General features: G+C 38.5%; 1 protein-coding gene across 1 annotated transcript in view; it reads right to left on the bottom strand.

Moving 5' to 3' along the window:
* ITPR3 (inositol 1,4,5-trisphosphate receptor type 3) overlaps positions 1-24,259 on the bottom strand; it is a 579,835-nt gene that overhangs the window by 62,926 nt on the left and 492,650 nt on the right. The window contains 7 exon segments of the mRNA XM_053706861.1: positions 1,906-2,013; positions 11,791-11,971; positions 15,018-15,182; positions 15,932-16,104; positions 16,742-16,867; positions 19,275-19,467; positions 19,800-19,913. Coding sequence (XP_053562836.1) covers positions 1,906-2,013; positions 11,791-11,971; positions 15,018-15,182; positions 15,932-16,104; positions 16,742-16,867; positions 19,275-19,467; positions 19,800-19,913 — 1,060 coding nt within the window.

Consider the following 24,259-nt stretch of genomic DNA (forward strand, 5'->3'; position numbering starts at 1 on the left):
AGTGATATTAATGGCTAAGAAGCCAAAGAGGTTATTATTCTTGATTTTTCTATCAAACTACATAAGGTTACAGAAAATGAGATGGCTGGAAGACTTCGGGGACAGGGGTGGGAAGATATATACAGTACTGTTGATGAAGAGAACAAAAAGAAGAAAAAGTAGGATTGAGTTTGGGGAAGTAAATAGCAGAGATAAGAGGGTCAAAGAAGGATGGATGAAGGGGTTGTGGAGACTTGTTCACAACCATTCCTCCATATAAATAATGACGAATGCCCTCTGCAACTCCTGATGTTGCTGGAAGCCACTGATGACATCATCAGACGCTCCCAACATTCCCCAAAACAGCAGAAGATGTTGGAATCTTTAAAAGGATGGTTAAATTTAATGGACCATTAAACTTGACATTTCAACAACACATAAAATGTTTCATTATTACAAGTGAAACATTTTTGCAATATACATTCATTATTTATTTTGTAGCCTTATGCTGTAAAATACATCTAAAAATAGTGCTTGTTTCACTTTCTTCCTGTGGGGCTTGGGTTAATACTTTTAGGCAATTTATGTGAGCTTTTGTTTACTTTTCCCTCCCTAAGCCTTTGTGGGGTCACATGATTTTAAAAGGTGGATTATTAGTTTTGCATCACCAATCATGATAGGAAAATCTTTCTTTGCAATAGTAACGCAGTTAAATCAGTGCTAATCCTCCTTAAGGGAATACAAGAGGGCAGGCTACACCAGTCTGCACACAGAGTTTGTGCTCTATCTAAATATTAGTTTGTGATTGATTAGCAGGGATTCTTTTGTTTTGAGAAACAGGGAAATCAGTTAAAAGAATAAACATAAAACAATACTCTCATTTGACAAACAAAGCTTCAGGTTTCATTTCAAAATTATTCTAATATATGAAGTTTCACAATCATGTAGTTTACCATTTCTGTTTAATGTCCCTTTAAATTTAGTTCCCTAAAAAAAGGTTTAATTATTTTTCATTAATTATTTTACCTTCTTTTCCTACATACAAAGCTCCTTCTTGCTCCGTAAAGCAAAGGAGATCAAATAAACAACAGTTAAATTTTGTTCTTTAAGGTGTGTGTCTCCAGATTGAAAACAATGTGAATTTTACTAACAAAATCACAGTGTATACAGAGATTAACATCTTCTTTGACACAATTGTTTTTGATGGTCAAACCCCACCCATTACTTTATTTGGAGCAGCTTATCTATTATTGCATCTGGGGAAGACAGGTGTTGTCACTGTCATTGTGTCAACAAAATCTCCATTGTTTGCTCTAAGCATAAATGATTAGATAACAAACGGTAAATTAGGGAGAGTTTTGTAGCAAAGTTAGGTTTGTGAAGCCTGTGGTGTGCTCTTTCAGTTTTCAGGCTTAAAACATTACAGGAAAAAGGGGCACAATAAATAATGAAATTATATTGCAAAGCTGCTTTACTATGCATAATTAATCATTTTATTTTATCATCTCAAAGTGTTTACTGTCCCTTTAAAGACTTGAATTCCATTAAGCAACATATAGTTTGCACTATATAATTTGTATGACGTACCACAGCTTGCTTTATACTTACCTTGTGGGAAACCCACCACTATTTTGGCACCACCTTAATGGTGATATCATTAAAAGAGTGTTATGTTATAATTCACATTTAGATGGCTGTATTTATACAAGCCAGCAGCCAATCAGGATTGGGGAATCCTGGTGGTGGGTCTTTATCAAGATGAAAAGATTTATGCAACACTTAAATGCGTTAAGGATATATTTTTTACGTTCCTGGCCCAATGATGTGAACTAAATTATATCATCCTGAGATCTATGTATATGCCAGATGAATAACATCAATATTACTTAAAAAATAGGCAACAATAAAACAATAATGTATATTTACCCTCAGTTGTATCAAGTGCCGTAATGCTAGCAGTGCAATCTTTGTTGTCTGCGCTACAATATTCCCCAAAAGGATTTGTTTTCATAGCTTGTGCCACACTGTTTGGAGCTGTGGAGAAACAGACCATAGTAATATGATGGATAAGATACATACGGCCAGATAACGAGTTTTGCGTCAGGAGCTATGGGGTACATTTATTAACCCCTAATCTGCCGCCCCCAACGTTGCTGCCACTATATAAAATTTATTAACCCCTAACCTTAAGTCTAACCCTAACACCCCCTAACTTAAATATAATTACAATAAATCTAAATAAAACCTACAATTATTACCTAAATAATTCCTATTTAAAACTAAATACTTACCTGTAAAATAAACCCTAAGATAGCTACAATATAACTAATAGTTACATTGTAGCTATCATTCACCTAGAATTAGAGTTTTGCGTTAGAAGGGGTGCGTTAGCTACGCATGTTTTTTCCCCCCGCACCTTTTAAATAATGGTGGAATTTAGAGTTGTCTGAATGGCTGCGTTAGGCTCCAAAAAGGGAGTGTAGAGCATAATTTACCGCCACTGCAACTCTAAATACCAGCGTTGCTTACGGACGCGGCCAGCTTAAAAAACGTGCTCGTGCACGATATCCCCATAGGAAGCAATGGGGCAGTTTGAGCTGAAAAAAAAACTAACACCTGCAAAAAAGCAGCGTTCAGCTCCTAACGCAGCCCCATTGTTTCCTATGGGGAAAAAACTCTAAGTCTGCACCTAGCACCCTAAACATGAACCCCGAGTCTAAACACCCCCTAACCTTACACTTATTAACCCCTAATCTGCCGCCCCCGCTATCGCTGACCCCTGCATATTATTATTAACCCCTAATCTGCCGCTCCGTACACCGCCGCAACCTACATTATAGCTATGTACCCCTAATCTGCTGCCCCTAACATCGCCGACCCCTATATTATATTTATTAACCCCTAATCTGCCCCCCCAATGTCGCCGCTACCTAACTACACTTATTAACCCCTAATCTGCCGACCGGACCTCGCCGCCACTCTAATAAATGTATTAACCCCTAAACAGCCGCACTCCTGCCTCGCAAACCCTATAATAAATAATATTAACCCCTAATCTGCCCTCCCTAACATCGCCGACACCTAACTTCAAGTATTAACCCCTAATCTACCGACCGGACCTCGCCGCTACTCTAATAAATGTATTAACCCCTAAAGCTAAGTCTAACCCTAACACTAACACCCCCCTAAGTTAAATTTAATTTAAATCTAACGAAATAAAATAAATCTTATTAAATAAATTAATCCTATTTAAAGCTAAATACTTACCTGTAAAATAAACCCTAATATAGCTACAATATAAATAATAATTATATTGTAGCTATTTTAGCATTTATATTTATTTTACAGGCAACTTTGTATTTATTTTAACTAGGTACAATAGCTATTAAATAGTTAATAACTATTTAATAGCTTCCTAGTTAAAATAATTACAAAATTACCTGTAAAATAAATCCTAACCTAAGTTACAATTAAACCTAACACTACACTATCAATAAATTAATTAACTAAACTATCTACAATTATCTACAATTAAATCAACTAAACTAAATTACAAAAAAAACAAAACACTAAATTACAAAAAATAAAAAGATTACAAGAATTTTAAACTAATTACACCTACTCTAAGCCCCCTAAAAAAATAACAAAGCCCCCCAAAATAAAAAAATGCCCTACCCTATTCTAAAATAAAAAGTTAACAGCTCTTTTACCTTACCAAACACCCCTTAAAAACCTAACACTAAGCCCCTGAAGATCTCCCTACCTTATCTTCACCACGCCGGGTATCACTGATCCGTCCAGAAGAGGGTCCGAAGTCTTCATCCTATCCGGCAAGAAGAGGTCCAGAAGAGGGTCCAAAGTCTTCATCCTATCCGGCAAGAAGAGGACATCCGGACCGGTAGACATGTTCATCCAGGCGGCGTCTTCTATCTTCATCCATCCGGCGGAGCGGGACCATCTTGAAGCAGCCGACGCGGATCCATCCTCTTCTTCCGGCGACTCCCGACGAATGAAGGTTCCTTTAAGTGACGTCATCCAAGATGGCGTCCCTCGAATTCCGATTGGCTGATAGGATTCTATCAGCCAATCGGAATTAAGGTAGGAAAAATCTGATTGGCTGATTGAATCAGCCAATCAGATTCAAGTTCAATCCGATTGGCTGATCCAATCAGCCAATCAGATTGAGCTCGCATTCTATTGGCTGTTCCGATCACGTCACTTAAAGTAACCAGATTGAGCTATCTTTCTATTGGCTGTTCTGATGACGTCACTTAAAGGAACCTTCATTCGTCGGGAGTCGCCGGAAGAAGAGGATGGATCAGCGTTGGCTGCTTCAAGATGGTCCCGCTCCGCGCCGGTTGGATGAAGATAGATGACGCCGACTGGATGAACATGTCTACCGGTCCGGATGTCCTCTTCTTGCCGGATAGGATGAAGACTTTGGACCCTCTTCTGGACCTCTTCTTGGCGGATAGGATGAAGACTTTGAACCCTCTTCTGGACCTCTTCTTGCCGGATAGGATGAAGACTTCGGACCCTCTTCTGGACGGATCGGTGATGCCCGGCGTGGTGAAGATAAGGTAGGGAGATCTTCAGGGGCTTAGTGTTAGATTTTTTAAGGGGGGTTTGGGTTAGATTAGGGGTATGTGGGTGGTGGGTTGTAATGTTGGGGGGGTATTGTATGTTTTTTTTAAATGCAAAAGAGCTGTTTTCTTTGGGGCATGCCCCGCAAAAGGCCCTTTTAAGGGCTGGTAAGGTAAAAGAGCTGTTAACTTTTTATTTTAGAATAGGATAGGGCATTTTTTTATTTTGGGGGGCTTTGTTATTTTTTTAGAGGGCTTAGAGTAGGTGTAATTAGTTTAAAATTCTTGTAATCTTTTTTTATTTTTTGTAATTTAGTGTTTATTTTTTTTGTAATTTAGTTTAGTTGATTTAATTGTAGATAATTGTAGGTAGTTTAGTTAATTAATTTATTGATAGTGTAGTGTTAGGTTGAATTGTAACTTAGGTTAGGATTTATTTTCCAGGTAATTTTGTAATTATTTTAACTAGGTAGCTATTAAATAGTTATTAACTATTTAATAGCTATTGTACCGAGTTAAAATAAATACAAAGTTGCCTGTAAAATAAAAATAAATCCTAAAATAGATACAATATAATTATAATTTATATTGTAGCTATATTAGGGTTTATTTTACAGGTAAGTATTTAGCTTTAAATAGAATTAATTTATTTAATAAGAGTTAATTTATTTCGTTAGATTTAAATTATATTTAATTTAGGGGGGTGTTAGTGTTAGGTTTAGACTTAGCTTTAGGGGTTAATACATTTATTAGAGTAGCGGCGAGGTCCGGTCGGCAGATTAGGGGTTAATAAGTGTAGGTAAGGTAGCGGCGACGTTGGGGAGGGCAGATTAGGGGTTAATAAATATTATGTAGGTGTCGGCGATGTTAGGGGCAGCAGATTAGGGGTACATAGGGATAATGTAGGTTGCGGCGGTGTGCGGTCGGCAGATTAGGGGTTAAAATTTTTTATTAGAGTGGCGGCGATGTGGGGGGACCTCGGTTTAGGGGTACATAGGTAGTTTATGGGTGTTAGTGTACTTTAGAGCACAGTAGTTAAGAGCTTTATGAACCGGCGTTAGCCCATAAAGCTCTTAACTCCTGACTTTTTTCTGCGGCTGTAGTCTTGTCGGTAGAGGGTCTAATGCTCACTTCAGCCAAGACTCTAAATACCAGTGTTAGGCAGATCCCATTGAAAAGATAGGATACACAATTGATGTAAGGGGATCTGCGGTATGGAAAAGTCGCGGCTGGAAAGTGAGCGTTAGACCCTTTCCTCACTGACTCTAAATACCAGCGGGCGGCCAAAACCAGCGTTAGGACCCCTTAACGCTGGTTTTGACGGCTAATGCAGAACTCTAAATCTAGGCGTTAGGGTTTATTTTTATTTTACAGGCAAGTTTGTATTTATTTTAACTAGATAGAATAGTTACTAAATAGTTATTAACTATTTAATAACTACCTAGCTAAAATAAATACAAAAGTACCTGTAAAATAAAACCTAACCTAAGTTACACTAACACCTAACACTACACTACAATTAAATAAATGACCTAAATTAAATAATTTAAATACAATTAGCTAAAGTACAAAAAAACCCCCATTAAATTACAGAAAATAATAAACAAATTGTCTACCGGTCCGGATGTCCTCTTCTTGGCGGATAGGATGAAGACTTTGGACCCTCTTCTGGACCTCTTCTTGCCGGATAGGATGAAGACTTCGGACCCTCTTCTGGATGAATCGGTGATGCCCGGCGTGGTGAAGATAAGGTAGGGAGATCTTCAGGGGCTTAGTGTTAGGTTTTTTAAGGGGGGTTTGGGTTAGATTAGGGGTATGTGGGTGGTGGGTTGTAATGTTGGGGGGGGGGGGGTATTGTATGTTTTTTTAAATGCAAAAGAGCTGTTTTCTTTGGGGCATGCCCTGCAAAAGGCCCTTTTAAGGGCTGGTAAGGTAAAAGAGCGGTTAACTTTTTATTTTAGAATAGGGTAGGGCATTTTTTTATTTTGGGAGGCTTTGTTATTTTTTTAGGGGGCTTAGAGTAGGTGTAATTAGTTTAAAATTCTTGTAATCTTTTTTTATTTTTTGTAATTTAGTGTTTGTTTTTTTTGTAATTTAGTTTAGTTGATTTAATTGTAGATAATTGTAGGTAGTTTAGTTAATTAATTTATTGATAGTGTAGTGTTAGGTTTAATTGTAACTTAGGTTAGGATTTATTTTCCAGGTAATTTTGTAATTATTTTAACTAGGTAGCTATTAAATAGTTATTAACTATTTAATAGCTATTGTACCGAGTTAAAATAAATACAAAGTTGCCTGTAAAATAAAAATAAATCCTAAAATAGATACAATATAATTATTCGTTATATTGTAGCTATATTAGGGTTTATTTTACAGGTAAGTATTTAGCTTTAAATACAATTAATTTATTTAATAAGAGTTAATTTATTTTGTTAGATTTAAATTATATTTAATTTAGGGGGGTGTTAGTGTTAGGGTTAGACTTAGCTTTAGGGGTTAATACATTTATTAGAGTAGCGGCGAGGTCCGGTCGGCAGATTAGGGGTTAATAAGTGTAGGTAAGGTAGCGGCGACGTTAGGGAGGGCAGATTAGGGGTTAATAAATATTATGTAGGTGTCGGCGATGTTAGGGGCAGCAGATTAGGGGTACATAGGGATAATGTAGGTTGCGGCGGTGTGCGGTCGGCAGATTAGGGGTTAAAAAAATGTATTAGAGTGGCGGCGATGTGGGGGGACCTCGGTTTAGGGGTACATAGGTAGTTTATGGGTGTTAGTGTACTTTAGAGCACAGTAGTTAAGAGCTTTATGAACTGGCGTTAGCCCATAAAGCTCTTAACTCCTGACTTTTTTCTGCGGCTGTAGTCTTGTCGGTAGAGGGTCTAATGCTCACTTCAGCCAAGACTCTAAATACCAGCGTTAGGCAGATCCCATTGAAAAGATAGGATACGCAATTGACGTAAGGGGATCTGCGGTATGGAAAAGTCGCGGCTGGAAAGTGAGCGTTAGACCCTTTCCTCACTGACTCTAAATACCAGCGGGCGGCCAAAACCAGCGTTAGGACCCCTTAACCCTGGTTTTGACGGCTAACGCAGAACTCTAAATCTAGGCGTTAGGGTTTATTTTTATTTTACAGGCAAGTTTGTATTTATTTTAACTAGATAGAATAGTTACTAAATAGTTATTAACTATTTAATAACTACCTAGCTAAAATAAATACAAAAGTAACTGTAAAATAAAACCTAACCTAAGTTACACTAACACCTAACACTACACTACATTAAATAAATGACCTAAATTAAATACAATTAAATAATTTAAATACAATTAGCTAAAGTACAAAAAAAAAAAAAAAAACATTAAATTACAGAAAATAATAAACAAATTACAAGATATTTAAACTAATTACACCTAATCTAATAGCCCTATCAAAATAAAATAAAAAAGACCCTAGCCTAAACTAAACTATCAATAGCCCCAAAGTAATCAGCTCTTTTACCTGTAAAAAAAAATACAAACAACCCCCCAACAGTAAAACCCACCACCCACACAACCAACCCCCCAAATAAAACCCTAACTAAAAAAACCTAAGCTCCCCATTGCCCTGAAAAGGGCATTTGGATGGGCATTGCCCTTAAAAGGGCAGTTAGCTCTTTTGCTGCCCAAAGCCCTAACCTAAAAATAAACCCCCCCAATACTATGCATCAGACAATAGGATTTTTTCTACCTTAATTCCGATTGGCTGATAGAATTCTATCAGCCAATCGAGATCTAAGAGACGCCATCTTGGATGACGTCATTTAAAGGAACCGTCATTCAGTAAGAAGACTCCGAATGAAGAGGATGCTCCGCGTCGGATGTCTTGAAGATGGGCTCGCTCCGCGTCGGATGGATGAAGATAGAAGATGCCGTCTGGATGAAGACTTCTGCCCGTCTGGAGGACCACTACGCCCGGCTTCGATGAAGACTTCTCCCGGCTTCTTTGAGGACTTCGGCCCGGTTGGATGAAGACTTCTGCCGCTTCCTTGAGGACGGATGTCCGGTCTTCAGAACAGCAAGTCGATCTTCAGGGGGTTAGTGTTAGGTTTTTTAAGGGTGTATTGGGTGGGTTTATTTTTTAGGTTAGGGCTTTGGGCTGCAATAGAGCTAAATGCCTTTTTAAGGGCAATGCCCATCCAAATGCCCTTTTCAGGGCAATGGGGAGCTTAGGTTTTTTTATTTAGTATTTATTTGGGGGGTTGGTTGTGTGGGTGGTGGGTTTTACTGTTGAGGGGGTTGTTTGTATATTTTTTTACAGGTAAAAGAGCCGATTAATTTGGGGCAATGCCAAAAGGCCCTATTGATAGTTTAGTTTAGGCTTGGGGCTTTTTTTTTTTTTATTTGGGGGGGGGGCTTTTTTATTTTGATAGGGCTATTAGATTAGGTGTAATTAGTTTAAAGATCTGTAATTTGTTTTTTTATTTTATGTAATTTAGTGTTTTTTTTTTTTTATTTAGTTAATTTATGTAATTGTAGTGTAGTGTTAGGTGTTATTGTAACTTAGGTTAGGTTTTATTTTACAGGTCAATTTGTATTTATTTTAGCTAGGTAGTTATTAAATAGTTAATAACTATTCTACCTAGTTAAAATAAATACAAACTTGCCTGTAAAATAAAAATAAACCCTAAGCTAGTTACAATGTAGTTATTAGTAATTAGTTATATTGTAGCTAGCTTAGGGTTTGTTTTATAGGTAAGTATTTAGTTTTTTTTGTTTTTTTTTAAATAATTTTTATTTGATTTTAGAATGAAAGGTAACACTTGGGGACACGCAGGACCCCAGTTCAAACATACACAAACAAAAGGATCGGACACGCAGGTCCGGTTGCAATAGCTGTCAAAACATTGATATATCGTAAGTAAATTGCAGGGATTTGTGGTGAAAATAGTTCACCAAAATTGAACCCTGGCGTGGGCTCTGAATATGGGGGGGGGGGAGAGGAGGTGGTGCTTATAGATTAAATCTAAGTTTCCAAAGAGCAAGTCAGGATAAATTGCTGTAATATGTATTAATGGGATTAGCCATATAAAATGAGGAACAGGTTCTGCCAACATACTAGTCTACAAAATACCCAGTACAAACTGTACTTAACACCCACTATACCTAGCACTCGTTGCGCCTAGCACACACTGTATCTAGCACTCATTGCACATAGCACACACCGTACCCTTCACACAGTATACCTAGCACACGCTGCTCTTAACACTCATTGTACCTAACACACGCCGTACCCAGCACACACACAGCACCCAGCGTTCATTATACCTAACGCACACTGTACCCAGCACACACTGAACCTAGCACACACTACACCTAGCACCCGCTGTACCTAGCCCACATTGTATCTAGCACTCATTGTGCCAAGCACAGATTGTACCCAACACATACTGTCCCTAGTACGCATGATACCTAGCACACAATATACCTAGCACACTCTGTACCCAACACACGCTGTGCCTAGCACACGCTGTTCCTAACACACATTATACCTGACACACATGATACCTAGCGCACGTTGTACCTAGCACACACCGTACCTAGCACCCTCCTTGCCGAGCATTCGATGTACCTAGCACACCTGAAACCTAGCACACACCGTTTCCAACACACGCAGTGCCTAGCACATATAGTGCCTAGCACATATAGTGCCTAGCACACGTTGTACCTAGCACAAATTATACCTGGCACACCTTATACCTAGCACACGCTGTACCTAGCACACGCTGTGCCCAGCCCCCGCCTTGCCTAGCACACGCTGTACCTAGCACACACTGCACCTAGCCCACATGGCACCTAGCACACATGGCACCTAGCACACACTGTACCTAGCACACACTGTACCTAGCACACACACGCAGTGCCTAGCACACGTTGTACCTAGCACAAATTGTATCTGGTACACCTTATACCTAGCACACGCTGTACCTAGCACACTCTGTACCCAGCACCCCTCTTGCTGAGCACACGCTGTACCTAGCACACATTAAACCTAGCACATATTGTACCTAGCATACACTGTAATTAGCACGCATTGAACCTAGCACGCATTGAACCTAGCACACATGGCACCTAGCACACATGGCACCTAGCACACATGGCACCTAGCACACATGGCACCTAGCACACATGGCACCTAGCACACATGGTACCTAGCACACATGGTACCTAGCACACATGACACCTAGCACACATGGTACCTAGCACACACGGCACCTAGCACACATGGTACCTAAAGTATTTAGTTTTAAATAGGAATAATGTAGTTAATGATAGTAATTTTATTTAGATTTATTTAAATTATATTTAAGTTAGGGGGTGTTAGGGTTAGGCTTAGGTTTAGGGGTTAATAAGTATAATGTAGGTGGCGGCGATGTTAGGAGCGGCAGATTAGGGGTTAATAAGTATAATGTAGGTGGTGGCAATGTTAGGGGCGGCAGATTAGGGGTTAATAATATTTAACTAGTGTTTGCGTGGCGGGAGTGTGGCGGTTTAGGGGTTAATATGTTTATTCTAGTGGCGGCAATGTCCGGAGCGGCAGATTAGGGGTTAAATTTTTTTATTATAGTGTTTGCGTTGCGGGAGGGCCTCGGTTTAGGGGTTAATAGGTAGTTTATGGGTGTTAGTGTACTTTTTAGCACTTTAGTTATGAGTTTTATGCTACGGCGTTGTAGTGTAAAACTCATAACTACTGACTTTAGAATGCGTTACGGATCTTGGAGGTAGAGGGTGTACCGCTCACTTTTTGGGCTCCCAGGACAGACTCGTAATACCAGCGCTATGGAAGTCCCATAGAAAAAAGGGTTTACGAAGTTTACGTAAGTCGTTTTGCGGTAAGGCCAAAGAAGTGTGCGGTGCCCCTAAACCTGCAAGACTCGTAATAGCAGCGGTAGTGAAAAAGCAACGTTAGGACCTGTTAACGATGCTTTTTCAGCTTAACGCAAGACTCGTAATCTAGCCGATAGTGAATTATTACTGACAATAATAACTTCCAATTTTCTAAACAATGTTTTATTATTGCAATCAGAACTCACTGAGATTAAGCCATTTATATATACATAGGGGTTTACTTACCAAAATACAAATTGCTCCTGTTTTATATGTCCCGCTATAATTTACAATTTTTTAAACAAAAACAAATTCTAACACTGAAGGGAATCACCGGATTGTACGTGGCTAGTTCCCTCCAACTTACCACTGGGTAGCCGATCAACCTCCATGATGAAGTCATCTTTCAGAAAGAGGAAGCCCACAATGGAGAAGAGATAGACTAAGATGAGGGCAAGCAGGGCAGTGAGAAGGATAGAGCGACCGTTACGTGTCACACTCTTGATCACATTGAACAGAGTCTCCTCGCGATATATAAGGTCGAACAGCTAGGGGGAAGGTGAGTAAAAAAAACATTACTATAAATATGTATATGTACATCAAATATCCAATAAATTCCTGCGGAATCATCCAAATATCTGGTAAGTGTTGAATAAGTCACAATCAATGGAGTTATGCATATAAATGCATTATACTCTGCAGAGCTATGTTGTTGGCCCATTGTGGTTTCTATGCCTTTTTGTGCCTTTAACACTTTAACCAAAAAAGAATATATATATATATTGTGTCAGATATCGGGTGATTCTATGATTACCGGGTAAAACTGACAATACCCAGCGGCTGTGGGTAAAGCCTGATCTAAGATCATATATCGGGCTTTACCTGGGTAATCTTAAGATTACCCAAACGCTTCTGGATAACTATTTTCGGCCTTTGAAGACACTAATTCTTGCAAATCACTGCATCAAACATATATATGATGCGCTGTAATTCCCCATCTTCACTATCTTTTATGCCTCCGCCTGGGTGGTTCATGGTTCACTTTAGGTGAATGCCAGAGGATCGGCGGGGCGCCCCCCCTTCAACCCCCCAGGCAGAGTAAAAAAAAAAAAGTGTAGATGGGCTTTATCCAGAAGCGTTTGGGTAATCCTAGGATTACCCGGGTAAAGCCGGATGTATGATCTTACATCAGGCTTTACCCACAGTTGCTATGGTGTAAAAAAACTAGATAATACATATAAACATGTAAAAGACCATGTACTAATGTGAGCTTGCACACTACAGTTGTGCTTAACGTTTATTAATCAACGGATTTCAACACACCTTATACCAGCACCATATTTCCAATCCATAATTAAAAGACATATAAAATGTCATCCCTACACTCACTGCATACTGACCAGTACCTAATATGGTGGTGACCAGTGGGGTTGAGAGGAGGTAGAGAGCTGTTTGGGAAGAAACAGGTAGGGATCAGGTGTGGGAAATGTCAGGTGGGAGGGTAATCCCTACACTAAAGCTAAAATTACCCTTACAAGCTACCTTATTAACCCCTTCACTGCCGGGAATTTCATTTTTTGTGTTGCACAGCTGCAATTAGTGACCTTCTAATTACCAAAAACCAGTGGCAAAGCCAAATATGTCTGCTGTTTCTGAACAAAGGGGATCCCAGATAATTTTTTACCATTTATCATTTGTCTTATGAATGCAGTAGTTATGGCACGTCCTCTGGGGTTTCAAGCACTGGAAGGTATTACAGTGATGCCTCGACAATGAGGCATCACTGCAATAACCTTTTTTACCCACCAATGCAGAGAGAGCCACTCTGTGGCCCTCTCTGCATCGGCCAGCGATGGTGCCGATCGTTGGCGGGTGAGAGCCATAGCATGAAGGCGGGTGGGCGGCCCATCGCTGGTCAGTTCCAGATCCTGTGGCCCTCAATTGCGCGCAATTGTGCGGGAGTGCGCGAGGGGGCGGGGCGTGCGTGCACTTCATTTAAATTCAGTAAGATCAGATGTATGGGAAGGAGGGAGAGGGAGGGGGGAATAAAGTTTGGGAAAGGGATCTTGGAGGGGGTAGGGAATGTAGGGGGGGCAGCTAAACTACAGAAAAAATATTTTTTTTTCAGCAAACTGGGTACTGGCAGACAGCTGCCAATACCCAAGATGGTGGCATATAGGGAGAGGGGGGAGGGTTAGAGAGCTGTTTGGGGGGGTCAGGGAGGTTAGGGGCTAAGGGGTGATCCAACACTGCAGAACAAATAAAAAAAAATGCCTTTTATTTTAGTACTGGCTTACTTTCTCTGCCAGTACTTAAGATGGAGGTGACAATTGTGAGGTGGGGGAGGGAAGAGAGCTGTTTGAGAGGGGTCAGGGAGGGATCAGGGGGTGGGATGTGTCAGGTGGGAGGCAGATCTCTACACTAAAGCTAAAATTACCCCTACAAGTTACCTACAAGCTAACTAATTAACCCCTTCACTGCTGAGCATAATACAAGTGTGGTGCGCAGCTGCATTTAGCGGCCTTCTAATTACCAAAAAGTAATGCCAAAGCCATAAATGTCTGCTATTTCTGAACAAAGGGGATCCCAGAGAAGTATTTACAACCATTTGTGTCATAATTGCACAAGCTGTTTGTAAATAATTTCAGTGAGAAACTTTGTGAGAAACTTTTGTCAAAGTTTGTGAAAAAGTTAGCAATTTTTTTTATTTAATCGCATTTGGCGGTGACATGAAATATAACAAAATGGGCCTAGATTAATACTTTGGGATGTCTACTAAAAAAATACATACATGTGAAGGGTTATTCAGGGGTTCCTGACAGATATCAGTGTTACAATGTAACTAATTTTGAAAAAAAAATAGTTTGGAAATAAAGTGCTACTTGTACTTATTGACCTATAATTTGCAAAGAACATGTAAACATTGGGTAATTCTAAACTCAGGACAAAATTTAGAAACTATTTAGCATGGGAGTTTTTTGGTGGTTGTAGATGCGTAATAGACTTTGGGGGTCAAAGTTAGAAAAAGTGTGTTTTTTTCCAATTTTTCATCATATTTTATAAAAAAAAATTATAGTAAATTATGATATGATGAAAATAATGGTATCTTTATAAAATCCATTTAATGGCGAGAAAAACAGTATATAATATGTGTGTGTACAGTAAATGAGTAAGAGGAAAATTACAGCTAAACACAAACACCGCAGAAATTTAAAAACAGCCCTGGTCCCTTTCGATAAGAAAATTGAAAAATAGTCTGGTCATTAAGGGGTTAAGGTGTTAATAAGACATCTGACCATATCTATTTTGTATTTGTACACATAATTATATAATAGAATATATGTCTAATAATATACTTAGATATTATTTCAGAACTGATAAAGAGACGGAATTCTCATCCACTTGTTTTTTTTAATAAAAATTGTTAGTCCAATAAGAAAGTTACTGCTTACTGTAATACTCTTTATTTTGGCAAATGAATCATGGTTACTAAAATCTACATGCCATATGCCTTACAAAGCCTAGTAGATTAATTTAAATGTCTTTAAAATGTCAGTTAAGTGATCACTAATATTCTGTATTTATCCCACGTACCAGAATGCTATAGAACAGCTCATGAACAAATATGCCAAAGACGCTGATTATGATGTAGCCCACATGGTAAAGGAATTCAACATCCATCACCATAGCCTTGTACCCACGGATGAAAGTTCCACGATTACCCACAAAACTCACAACAAATACGATTTTATTTGTAAGCTGTTGGGGAAAAAAAAGTCAATAATAAGAATAGAGAAAGCAGAAATACAGTATATGTTTTCTTTCCTTTCTTCCATTACAAGTCATTAGAGAAATTAAAGTGATATGAAACCCAACATGTTTTTTTTCATGATACAGATAGAGAATGCAATTTTAAACAACTTTCTTATTTACTTCTATGATCAATTGTCTTCGTTCTCTTGGTATCTTATGTCGAAAAGCAGGGACGTATGCTTAGGAGCCGGCCCATTTCTGAAGCACTATATGGCAGCAGTTTTGCAAGGATGTTATTCATTTGCAAGAGCACTAGATGGCAGCACTGTTCACTGCCATGTAGTGCCCCACATGGCTACCTAGGTATCTCTTCAACCCAGAATATCATGTGAACGAGGCAAATTTGATAATAGAAGTAAATTGGAAACTTTTTTGAAATGGTATGTTCTGTCTGAATCATATGCATTAAATAGACAAAGGGTGAGAGAGAGTGTGTGAATGGAAGAAAAGATGTAAGGCAAGAGATAGAAAGAAAGAAAGAAAGAGAGAGAGAGAGAGAGAGAGAGAGAGAGAGAGAGAGAGAGAGAGAGGGAGGGAGAAGCCAGAAAGTGAGGGGGAGTGAAGAGAGATAGGGAGATGAAGTAGTAAATAAAAAAAATAATTATACAAAATATAAAAAGATGAAAGCGGGAGAATGACTCAAGTGAAACTAGAATAGAAAAGAGAAGAATCGAACAGTGCTTGAGGATTCTTACATTGAGACCTCCCAGTACGTAAAGTGTCGGACCAATTCCTAAGTAATACACAGAGCGCAGTATCAAAGCCACAATCAACGGGCGCAATCCATAACGTTTTGTGAACAAAGACATAACAGAGAAACAAACCATGGCCCAGAAAAGAAGTGAGGTCAGAGGTGAATCTAGAATTCCTGAAAAAAAAAAAAAAGAAAAAAAAAAAGAATTATGTTAGACAAAGGTTTCTTGTTAATATGGGTGTTCTAATATACTATATAGGAAACATCAGTATTGATGGGAACGTCTTAAATCTCCATGAACACACGAGTGATGTTAAACTTTACATGTTATAAAATAAGGTCTGGAATTGATTCAACATTTTAGAGGGGTTTAATTGATTACTTCTAATAAAGATGTGCTGTAACTTACTTTTTAATCGAGCTGTGCTATTCTATTACCCCACGCTCCCACCGCCCACTTCGAAATGCATATTTTTGTAAACTAACGGTTTGAAATTATTCTCCAATCAGCGTTCAAGCTACAACAAAAGGGCCATACGACTAGAGAACAATTCAAACCACTGTTACTTTACATAAAATATGAATTTTAAAGTAGGTGGCTGGATCTGATTTTAAAACATGTCAAGTTTACCATCACTCTAAGGAGATTGTAGTAACAGGAAATGTATTTAAACGTATATAGGGGTGGATAGCAGATTAAATAACTGGACTTTGTAGAAGAACTGTAATTGTATAATTAAATAATTGAAATGTCTTTTTATTCCAGTGCTATAAACAACAAAACTGGTATTAGTAGATAGAAACAACTTACCCATGGATGTGCCCTCTACATACGGGTAGAAGAATGCAATGATCAAATTGATAAATACAGCGAGATTGAAAGAAATCGTTCCCCAGAGACTCATTCTACGTGAAAACCAGTACATTAGCGGCATACCTAAAATGACAAAGAGCGATATTAGTATAAAATGCTATTTAATTGCTTATATCCCTTAGTGCAATACAGCATTGTTACAAAGTAAAAACATTTTTTTATTTATTTAAAGGAAATTGCAGAATACATTTCTGGAAAACTAGGTTAGATTTAAAAAGCTTATCTATCTATCTATCTATCTATCTATCTATATATATATATATATATATATATTCTACAGAATTCCAAAGATACTTTCATAAATAAATTACGTGATTAAAATTTTCAGTTGCAATAGATGATCTAATGGATTGGATTTACCTGTACAGAGATTAGCTTCATGTCATTTAACAAGGAAAATGTTATATGAAGAAGCAGAACTATTTCTAGCAATATGGAAACCGCTGTCCAAGTGTGCTTTCTCTCTGTGTACTGTCCTATCACTGCTATCCTTTAGCATTACCTAGAGAAGCACTATACTGATTTGAGGGAGTCTGTGTTTAAAACAGATATCAGTAAAAAAAAAAAAGGTGACGCATTGTGAAGCTAATTTGCATATACATTCCCAGAATCCCCTGCTCCAGAAGAAACACAGTTAGATTTGATTTTCTGTGAAGGAATGTGCAGATGTGCTGTGCAATGATATCAACAATGTGTTGTGTATCACTGTACTCACAATGGAGGATTCTTTTTCCTCATTTTTTAACACATACAGTAATTACTTATTTTTAAAATGGTTTGGATAACCTACACTAGCTTCTTTTACACAGGAAATAGGGCCTGATTATCTAAACTTCCCCTGGGCCAGATATAGTTTTTCATGCTGACCCTTGTGGAATTATTGTAAAAAGGGGCAGTCCCTGCAAATGGCGAGATGTCTCCTATATAAAGTAATGGAGCTAGCTGGAAAGGGACACTTTGCTAATCGCTCCATATAGCCAAGTGAGCAGGGGGCACGCTTTAAAAATTAAATCCTGCAGCCAATATAAATCACATTACGCTGGTTGATGCATATAGCATCTTACGATTGCTTCTGTTTTCTTACGCAAATGTTTTTATATTAGGGTGATAATTATTTTGAGTATTTTGATAAAAGCTCGCCACCTTTTACTTTGCAAGAAAAAACTGTGAGATCTGTAGTGCAAAATGTTTAGAAAATTACGCTGGGATTTCAGAGACAATTTTATATACGTCTATGGAACGTCCAGGTTCAGCCCATTTTACTAAAAAACAACAATTACACTTTGTATTTATACATACTAATTTGTAGGTGTTGTTTGCACATCCAGTGTACTTTAATTACGATTTACGCTGGGCATATTTAGTACGATTTATTGCTGTGTAATTTACATACATTTTTGATAAAATATGATTTTAGATGAACAATTCTGTTACGACTTTTGATGCACCTTAACAATACAATGTTTTCCTGCGCATTTTTAATTATAAGATTTATATGATTTTCAAATTACTAATTTAATTGTGCACTTTTGCAATTTATGTATCTTCTCTATATAAGAAAATGCACTATACACCCCTTAGCGAGGTGGCTTTATATAATTCCACCAGATAAATAGAAGGACTGGTGAGCATTCTTTAATAATCTCGCCAGCCCAGAGACCTTTAGATAATTGGGCCCTTAGTATGAACAAATGACGACTAACAAAACCCAAACAGTTGTCCATGTGTGATTTCTCTTGCTGTACCGTCCTATGTCTGCTATACTTTAAAGCTGTCTAGAGAAGCTGGCATTAAGGTATCTCAGGCAATGTAATGGTCATTTGTATATATTTACCCAGAATCCCCAGTGGAAACAGATTTTCTGTGAAGAAATGTGCAGATGTGCTGTAGAATTATATGTTGTGTATCACTAGATTTCGAAAAGGAATGGACACATGTTTTCTCTGATTTGTTAGAAATAATAAATATTTGCTTAATTTGTCCTAAATCTTAATTCATCTTCATCCTTAGTTCCTTCTCATTTTGCCCCTTCTGTAGCCAGTTTCAGATGTTCTGCCTTCTCTCAGTTCTTTAACCTTAGCCTTTATTCCCCACGCTTTTCCCTTAATCTCCCTCAGATACCATATACCTTTACTTAAAAGCCCTCCCTTCATTTTAACCTCCCTCAACTCACCCACCCACCCATTTTAAATGTATTGATTTTCAGTTGTTTTTTCCCCCCAGTTAGTTTTTACATCTTTTGATTCTTAAAAACAACAAGTGAGACTAATGTGATTCTCAGAGTGATGCTCATATTTTACATTTTTATAATTCTGGGCTGGTGGTCCATAACCAGTTCAAAATGTCATCAAGTTTGGAAACCCTGATCTAGGTCCAACATGTGTCTTATTACTTAGGACCTGTTTCGATTCTAATCCTCTTGGAATCGATTGGCCAGTTTATAATAGACCAATGTGTACCAGCTCCTTACTTCGCAGTTTCCTTTGCCATTCCATCTCATTGTGGAGGAAACTGGACTGATCGAAAAAGTCGCTAACTTTGCTCCCCTGTTCATCTTGCTCAGTGGTGTTGAAGACCCGGTGTTTGGACTCTTCTGTCAAGAATTTGCAAATGTTTGGGACAGGGAACACAATCTGCTCCATGCTCCTGTCTAGCCGAACAATCTGAAATATGATCAATAAACACTGATCTGAAGCACACAAAACCAATGGGACAAAGGTCTAAATAGGCTAAAGACAGAATAATATCATAACACAATAGAATCCTGATGAAGTTATATAGAACAGAGAGAGAAATCATTTAAAAAAAAAACATAGGTATAACCGGGTTGTATAACGAGGCTTAGTATTTACAAACCAATTCTGTGAACTATAAGAGAAATTATATGTATGAGTAATGTTTGATAACATACAGAGGCTATGGAACGTTAGAAAGGACCTGTTGCTTATATGAGAAATAAATCCACATACTTTAAATGTATTGATAAAATGCTAACCTCAATTTGTGCCGTATGTTTTGCATAATAAGCTAAAGGATCTTCTTCCTCTTCACGCACAGGTGCAGTCGTGGATTTCAACATCTGGGTCAGTTGTTTATTATTGAGACTCAGCTGAAAAAAATTACATATATTTAATCCAACTCAGAACAGTACATGTATTTTGAGAACACGTCAATCTTAGACTGACCCTGAAAGCAAATTAAGGCATTTAATCATATGTGCCTTATGCTTAGTGGTTACAAATGACATATAAAAAGCAGTAGGAGGAAATTATTATAGGAATCCGATAAATAAAGCAAAAAGATGAGTCACAAGGAGGAAATATAGTGAAGAGATTTATGGGTCAATAGGAGGTGTTATAGGAAGTGGATAATTGGCTCAATCAAAGTTATTAGTAGCAGGTAAAGGAGTTATAAGGAGCAGTTATATGGAGCAATATAGGGAGTTATAGGGAGCAGTTATATGGAGCAATAGGAGGAGTTATAGAGAGCAGTTATATGGTGCAATAGGAGGAGTTATAGAGAGCAGTTATATGGTGCAATAGGAGGAGTTATAGAGAGCAGTTATATGGTGCAATAGGAGGAGTTATAGAGAGTAGTTATATGGTGCAATAGGAGGAGTTATAGAGAGCAGTTATATGGTGTAATAGGAGGAGTTATAGGGAGCAGTTATATGGAGCAATAGGAGGAGTTATAGAGAGCAGTTATATGGTGCAATAGGAGGAGTTATAGAGAGCAGTTATATGGTGCAATAGGAGGAGTTATAGAGAGCAGTTATATGGTGCAATAGGAGGAGTTATAGAGAGCAGTTATATGGAGCAATAGGAGGAGTTATAGAGAGCAGTTATATGGTGCAATAGGAGGAGTTATAGAGAGCAGTTATATGGTGCAATAGGAGGAGTTATAGAGAGCAGTTATATGGAGCAATATAGGGAGTTATAGGGAGCAGTTATATGGAGCAATAGGAGGAGTTATAGAGAGCAGTTATATGGTGCAATAGGAGGAGTTATAGAGAGCAGTTATATGGTGCAATAGGAGGAGTTATAGAGAGCAGTTATATGGTGCAATAGGAGGAGTTATAGAGAGCAGTTATACGGTGCAATAGGAGGAGTTATAGAGAGCAGTTATATGGTGCAATAGGAGGAGTTATAGAGAGCTGTTATATGGTGCAATAGGAGGAATTATAGGGAGCAGTTATATGGTGCAATAGGAGGAGTTGTAGGGAGCAGTTATATGGTGCATTAGGGGGAGAAATAGGGAGCAGTTATATGGTGCAATAGGAGGAGTTATAGAGAGCAGTTATATGGTGTAATAGGAGGAGTTATAGGGAGAAGTTATATGGAGCAATAGGAGGAGTTATAGAGAGCAGTTATATGGTGCAATAGGAGGAGTTATAGAGAGCAGTTATATGGTGCAATAGGAGGAGTTATAGAGAGCAGTTATATGGTGCAATAGGAGGAGTTATAGAGAGCAGTTATATGGTGCAATAGGAGGAGTTATAGAGAGCAGTTATATGGTGCAATAGGAGGAGTTATAGAGAGCTGTTATATGGTGCAATAGGAGGAGTTATAGGGAGCAGTTATATGGTGCAATAGGAGGAGTTATAGAGAGCAGTTATATGGTGCAATAGGAGGAGTTATAGAGAGCAGTTATATGGTGCAATAGGAGGAGTTATTGAGAGCAGTTATATGGTGCAATAGGAGGAGTTAAAGGGAGCAGTTATATGGTGCAATAGGAGGAGTTATAGAGAGCTGTTATATGGTGCAATAGGAGGAGTTATAGAGAGCAGTTATATGGTGCAATAGGAGGAGTTATAGGGAGCAGTTATATGGTGTAATAGGAGGAGTTATAGAGAGCTGTTATATGGAGCAATAAGAGGAGTTATAGGGAGCAGTTATATGGTGCAATAGGAGGAGTTATAGGGAGCAGTTATATGGTGCAATAGGAGGAGTTATAGAGAGCAGTTATATGGTGCAATAGGAGGAGTTATAGAGAGCAGTTATATGGTGCAATAGGAGGAGTTAAAGGGAGCAGTTATATGGTGCAATAGGAGGAGTTATAGAGAGCTGTTATATGGTGCAATAGGAGGAGTTATAGAGAGCAGTTATATGGTGCAATAGGAGGAGTTATAGGGAGCAGTTATATGGTGTAATAGGAGGAGTTATAGAGAGCTGTTATATGGAGCAATAAGAGGAGTTATAGGGAGCAGTTATATGGTGCAATAGGAGGAGTTATAGGGAGCAGTTATATGGTGCAATAGGAGGAGTTATAGAGAGCAGTTATATGGTGCAATAGGAGGAGTTATAGAGAGCAGTTATATGGTGCAATAGGAGGAGTTAAAGAGAGCAGTTATATGGTGCAATAGGAGGAATTATAAGGAGCAGTTATATGGTGCAATAGGAGGAGTTGTAGGGAGCAGTTATATGGTGCATTAGGGGGAGTAATAGGGAGCAGTTATATGGTACAATAGGAGGAGTTATAGAGAGCAGTTATATGGTGCAATAGGAGGAGTTATAGGGAGCAGTTATATGGTGCAATAGGAGGAGTTATAGAGAGCAGTTATATGGTGCAATAGGAGGAATTATAGGGAGCAGTTATATGGTGCAATAGGAGGAGTTGTAGGGAGCAGTTATATGGTGCATTAGGGGGAGTAATAGGGAGCAGTTATATGGTGCAATAGGAGGAGTTATAGAGAGCAGTTATATGGTGTAATAGGAGGAGTTATAGAGAGCAGTTATATGGTGCAATAGGAGGAGTTATAGAGAGCAGTTATATGGTGCAATAGGAGGAATTATAGGGAGCAGTTATATGGTGCAATAGGAGGAGTTATAGAGAGCTGTTATATGGTGCAATAGGAGGAGTTATAGGGAGCAGTTATATGGTGCAATAGGAGGAGTTATAGGGAGCAGTTATATGGTGCAATAGGAGGAGTTGTAGGGAGCAGTTATATGGTGCATTACGGGGAGTAATAGGGAGCAGTTATATGGTGCAATAGGAGGAGTTATAGAGAGCAGTTATATGGTGTAATAGGAGGAGTTATAGGGAGCAGTTATATGGTGCAATAGGAGGAGTTATAGAGAGCAGTTATATGGTGCAATAGGAGGAGTTATAGAGAGCAGTTATATGGTGCAATAGGAGGAGTTATAGAGAGCAGTTATATGGTGCAATAGGAGGAGTTATAGAGAGCAGTTATATGGAGCAATAGGAGGAATTATAGGGAGCAGTTATATGGAGCAATAGGAGGAGTTATAGGGAGCAGTTATATGGTGCAATAGGAGGAGTTATAGAGAGCAGTTATATGGTGCAATAGGAGGAGTTATAGGGAGCAGTTATATGGTGCAATAGGAGGAGTTATAGAGAGCTGTTATATGGTGCTATAGGAGGAGTTTTAGAGAGCAGTTATATGGTGCAATAGGAGGAGTTATAGAGAGCAGTTATATGGTGCAATAGGAGGAGTTATAGAGAGCAGTTATATGGTGTAATAGGAGGAGTTATAGAGAGCTGTTATATGGAGCAATAAGAGGAGTTATAGGGAGCAGTTATATGGTGCAATAGGAGGAGTTATAGAGAGCAGTTATATGGTGCAATAGGAGGAATTATAGGGAGCAGTTATATGGTGTAATAGGGGGAGTAATAGGGAGCAGTTATATGGTGTAATAGGAGGAGTTATAGAGAGCTGTTATATGGAGCAATAAGAGGAGTTATAGGGAGCAGTTATATGGTGTAATAGGAGGAGTTATAGAGAGCAGTTATATGGTGTAATAGGAGGAGTTATAGAGAGCTGTTATATGGAGCAATAAGAGGAGTTATAGAGAGCAGTTATATGGTGCAATAGGAGGAATTATAGGGAGCAGTTATATGGTGTAATAGGGGGAGTAATAGGGAGCAGTTATATGGTGTAATAGGAGGAGTTATAGAGAGCTGTTATATGGAGCAATAAGAGGAGTTATAGGGAGCAGTTATATGGTGTAATAGGAGGAGTTATAGAGAGCTGTTATATGGAGCAATAAGAGGAGTTATAGAGAGCAGTTATATGGTGCAATAGGAGGAATTATAGGGAGCAGTTATATGGTGTAATAGGGGGAGTAATAGGGAGCAGTTATATGGTGTAATAGGAGGAGTTATAGAGAGCTGTTAAATGGAGCAATAAGAGGAGTTATAGGGAGCAGTTATATGGTGTAATAGGAGGAGTTATAGAGAGCTGTTATATGGAGCAATAAGAGGAGTTATAGGGAGCAGTTATATGGTGCAATAGGAGGAGTTATAGGGAGCAGTTATATGGTGTAATAGGAGGAGTTATAGAGAGCAGTTATATGGTGTAATAGGAGGAGTTATAGAGAGCTGTTATATGGAGCAATAAGAGGAGTTATAGGGAGCAGTTATATGGTGCAATAGGAGGAGTTATAGGGAGCAGTTATATGGTGCAATAGGAGGAGTTATAGGGAGCAGTTATATGGT

The sequence above is a fragment of the Bombina bombina genome, chromosome 3, assembly GCF_027579735.1.
Source record: "Bombina bombina isolate aBomBom1 chromosome 3, aBomBom1.pri, whole genome shotgun sequence".
Classification (NCBI taxonomy): domain Eukaryota; kingdom Metazoa; phylum Chordata; class Amphibia; order Anura; family Bombinatoridae; genus Bombina; species Bombina bombina.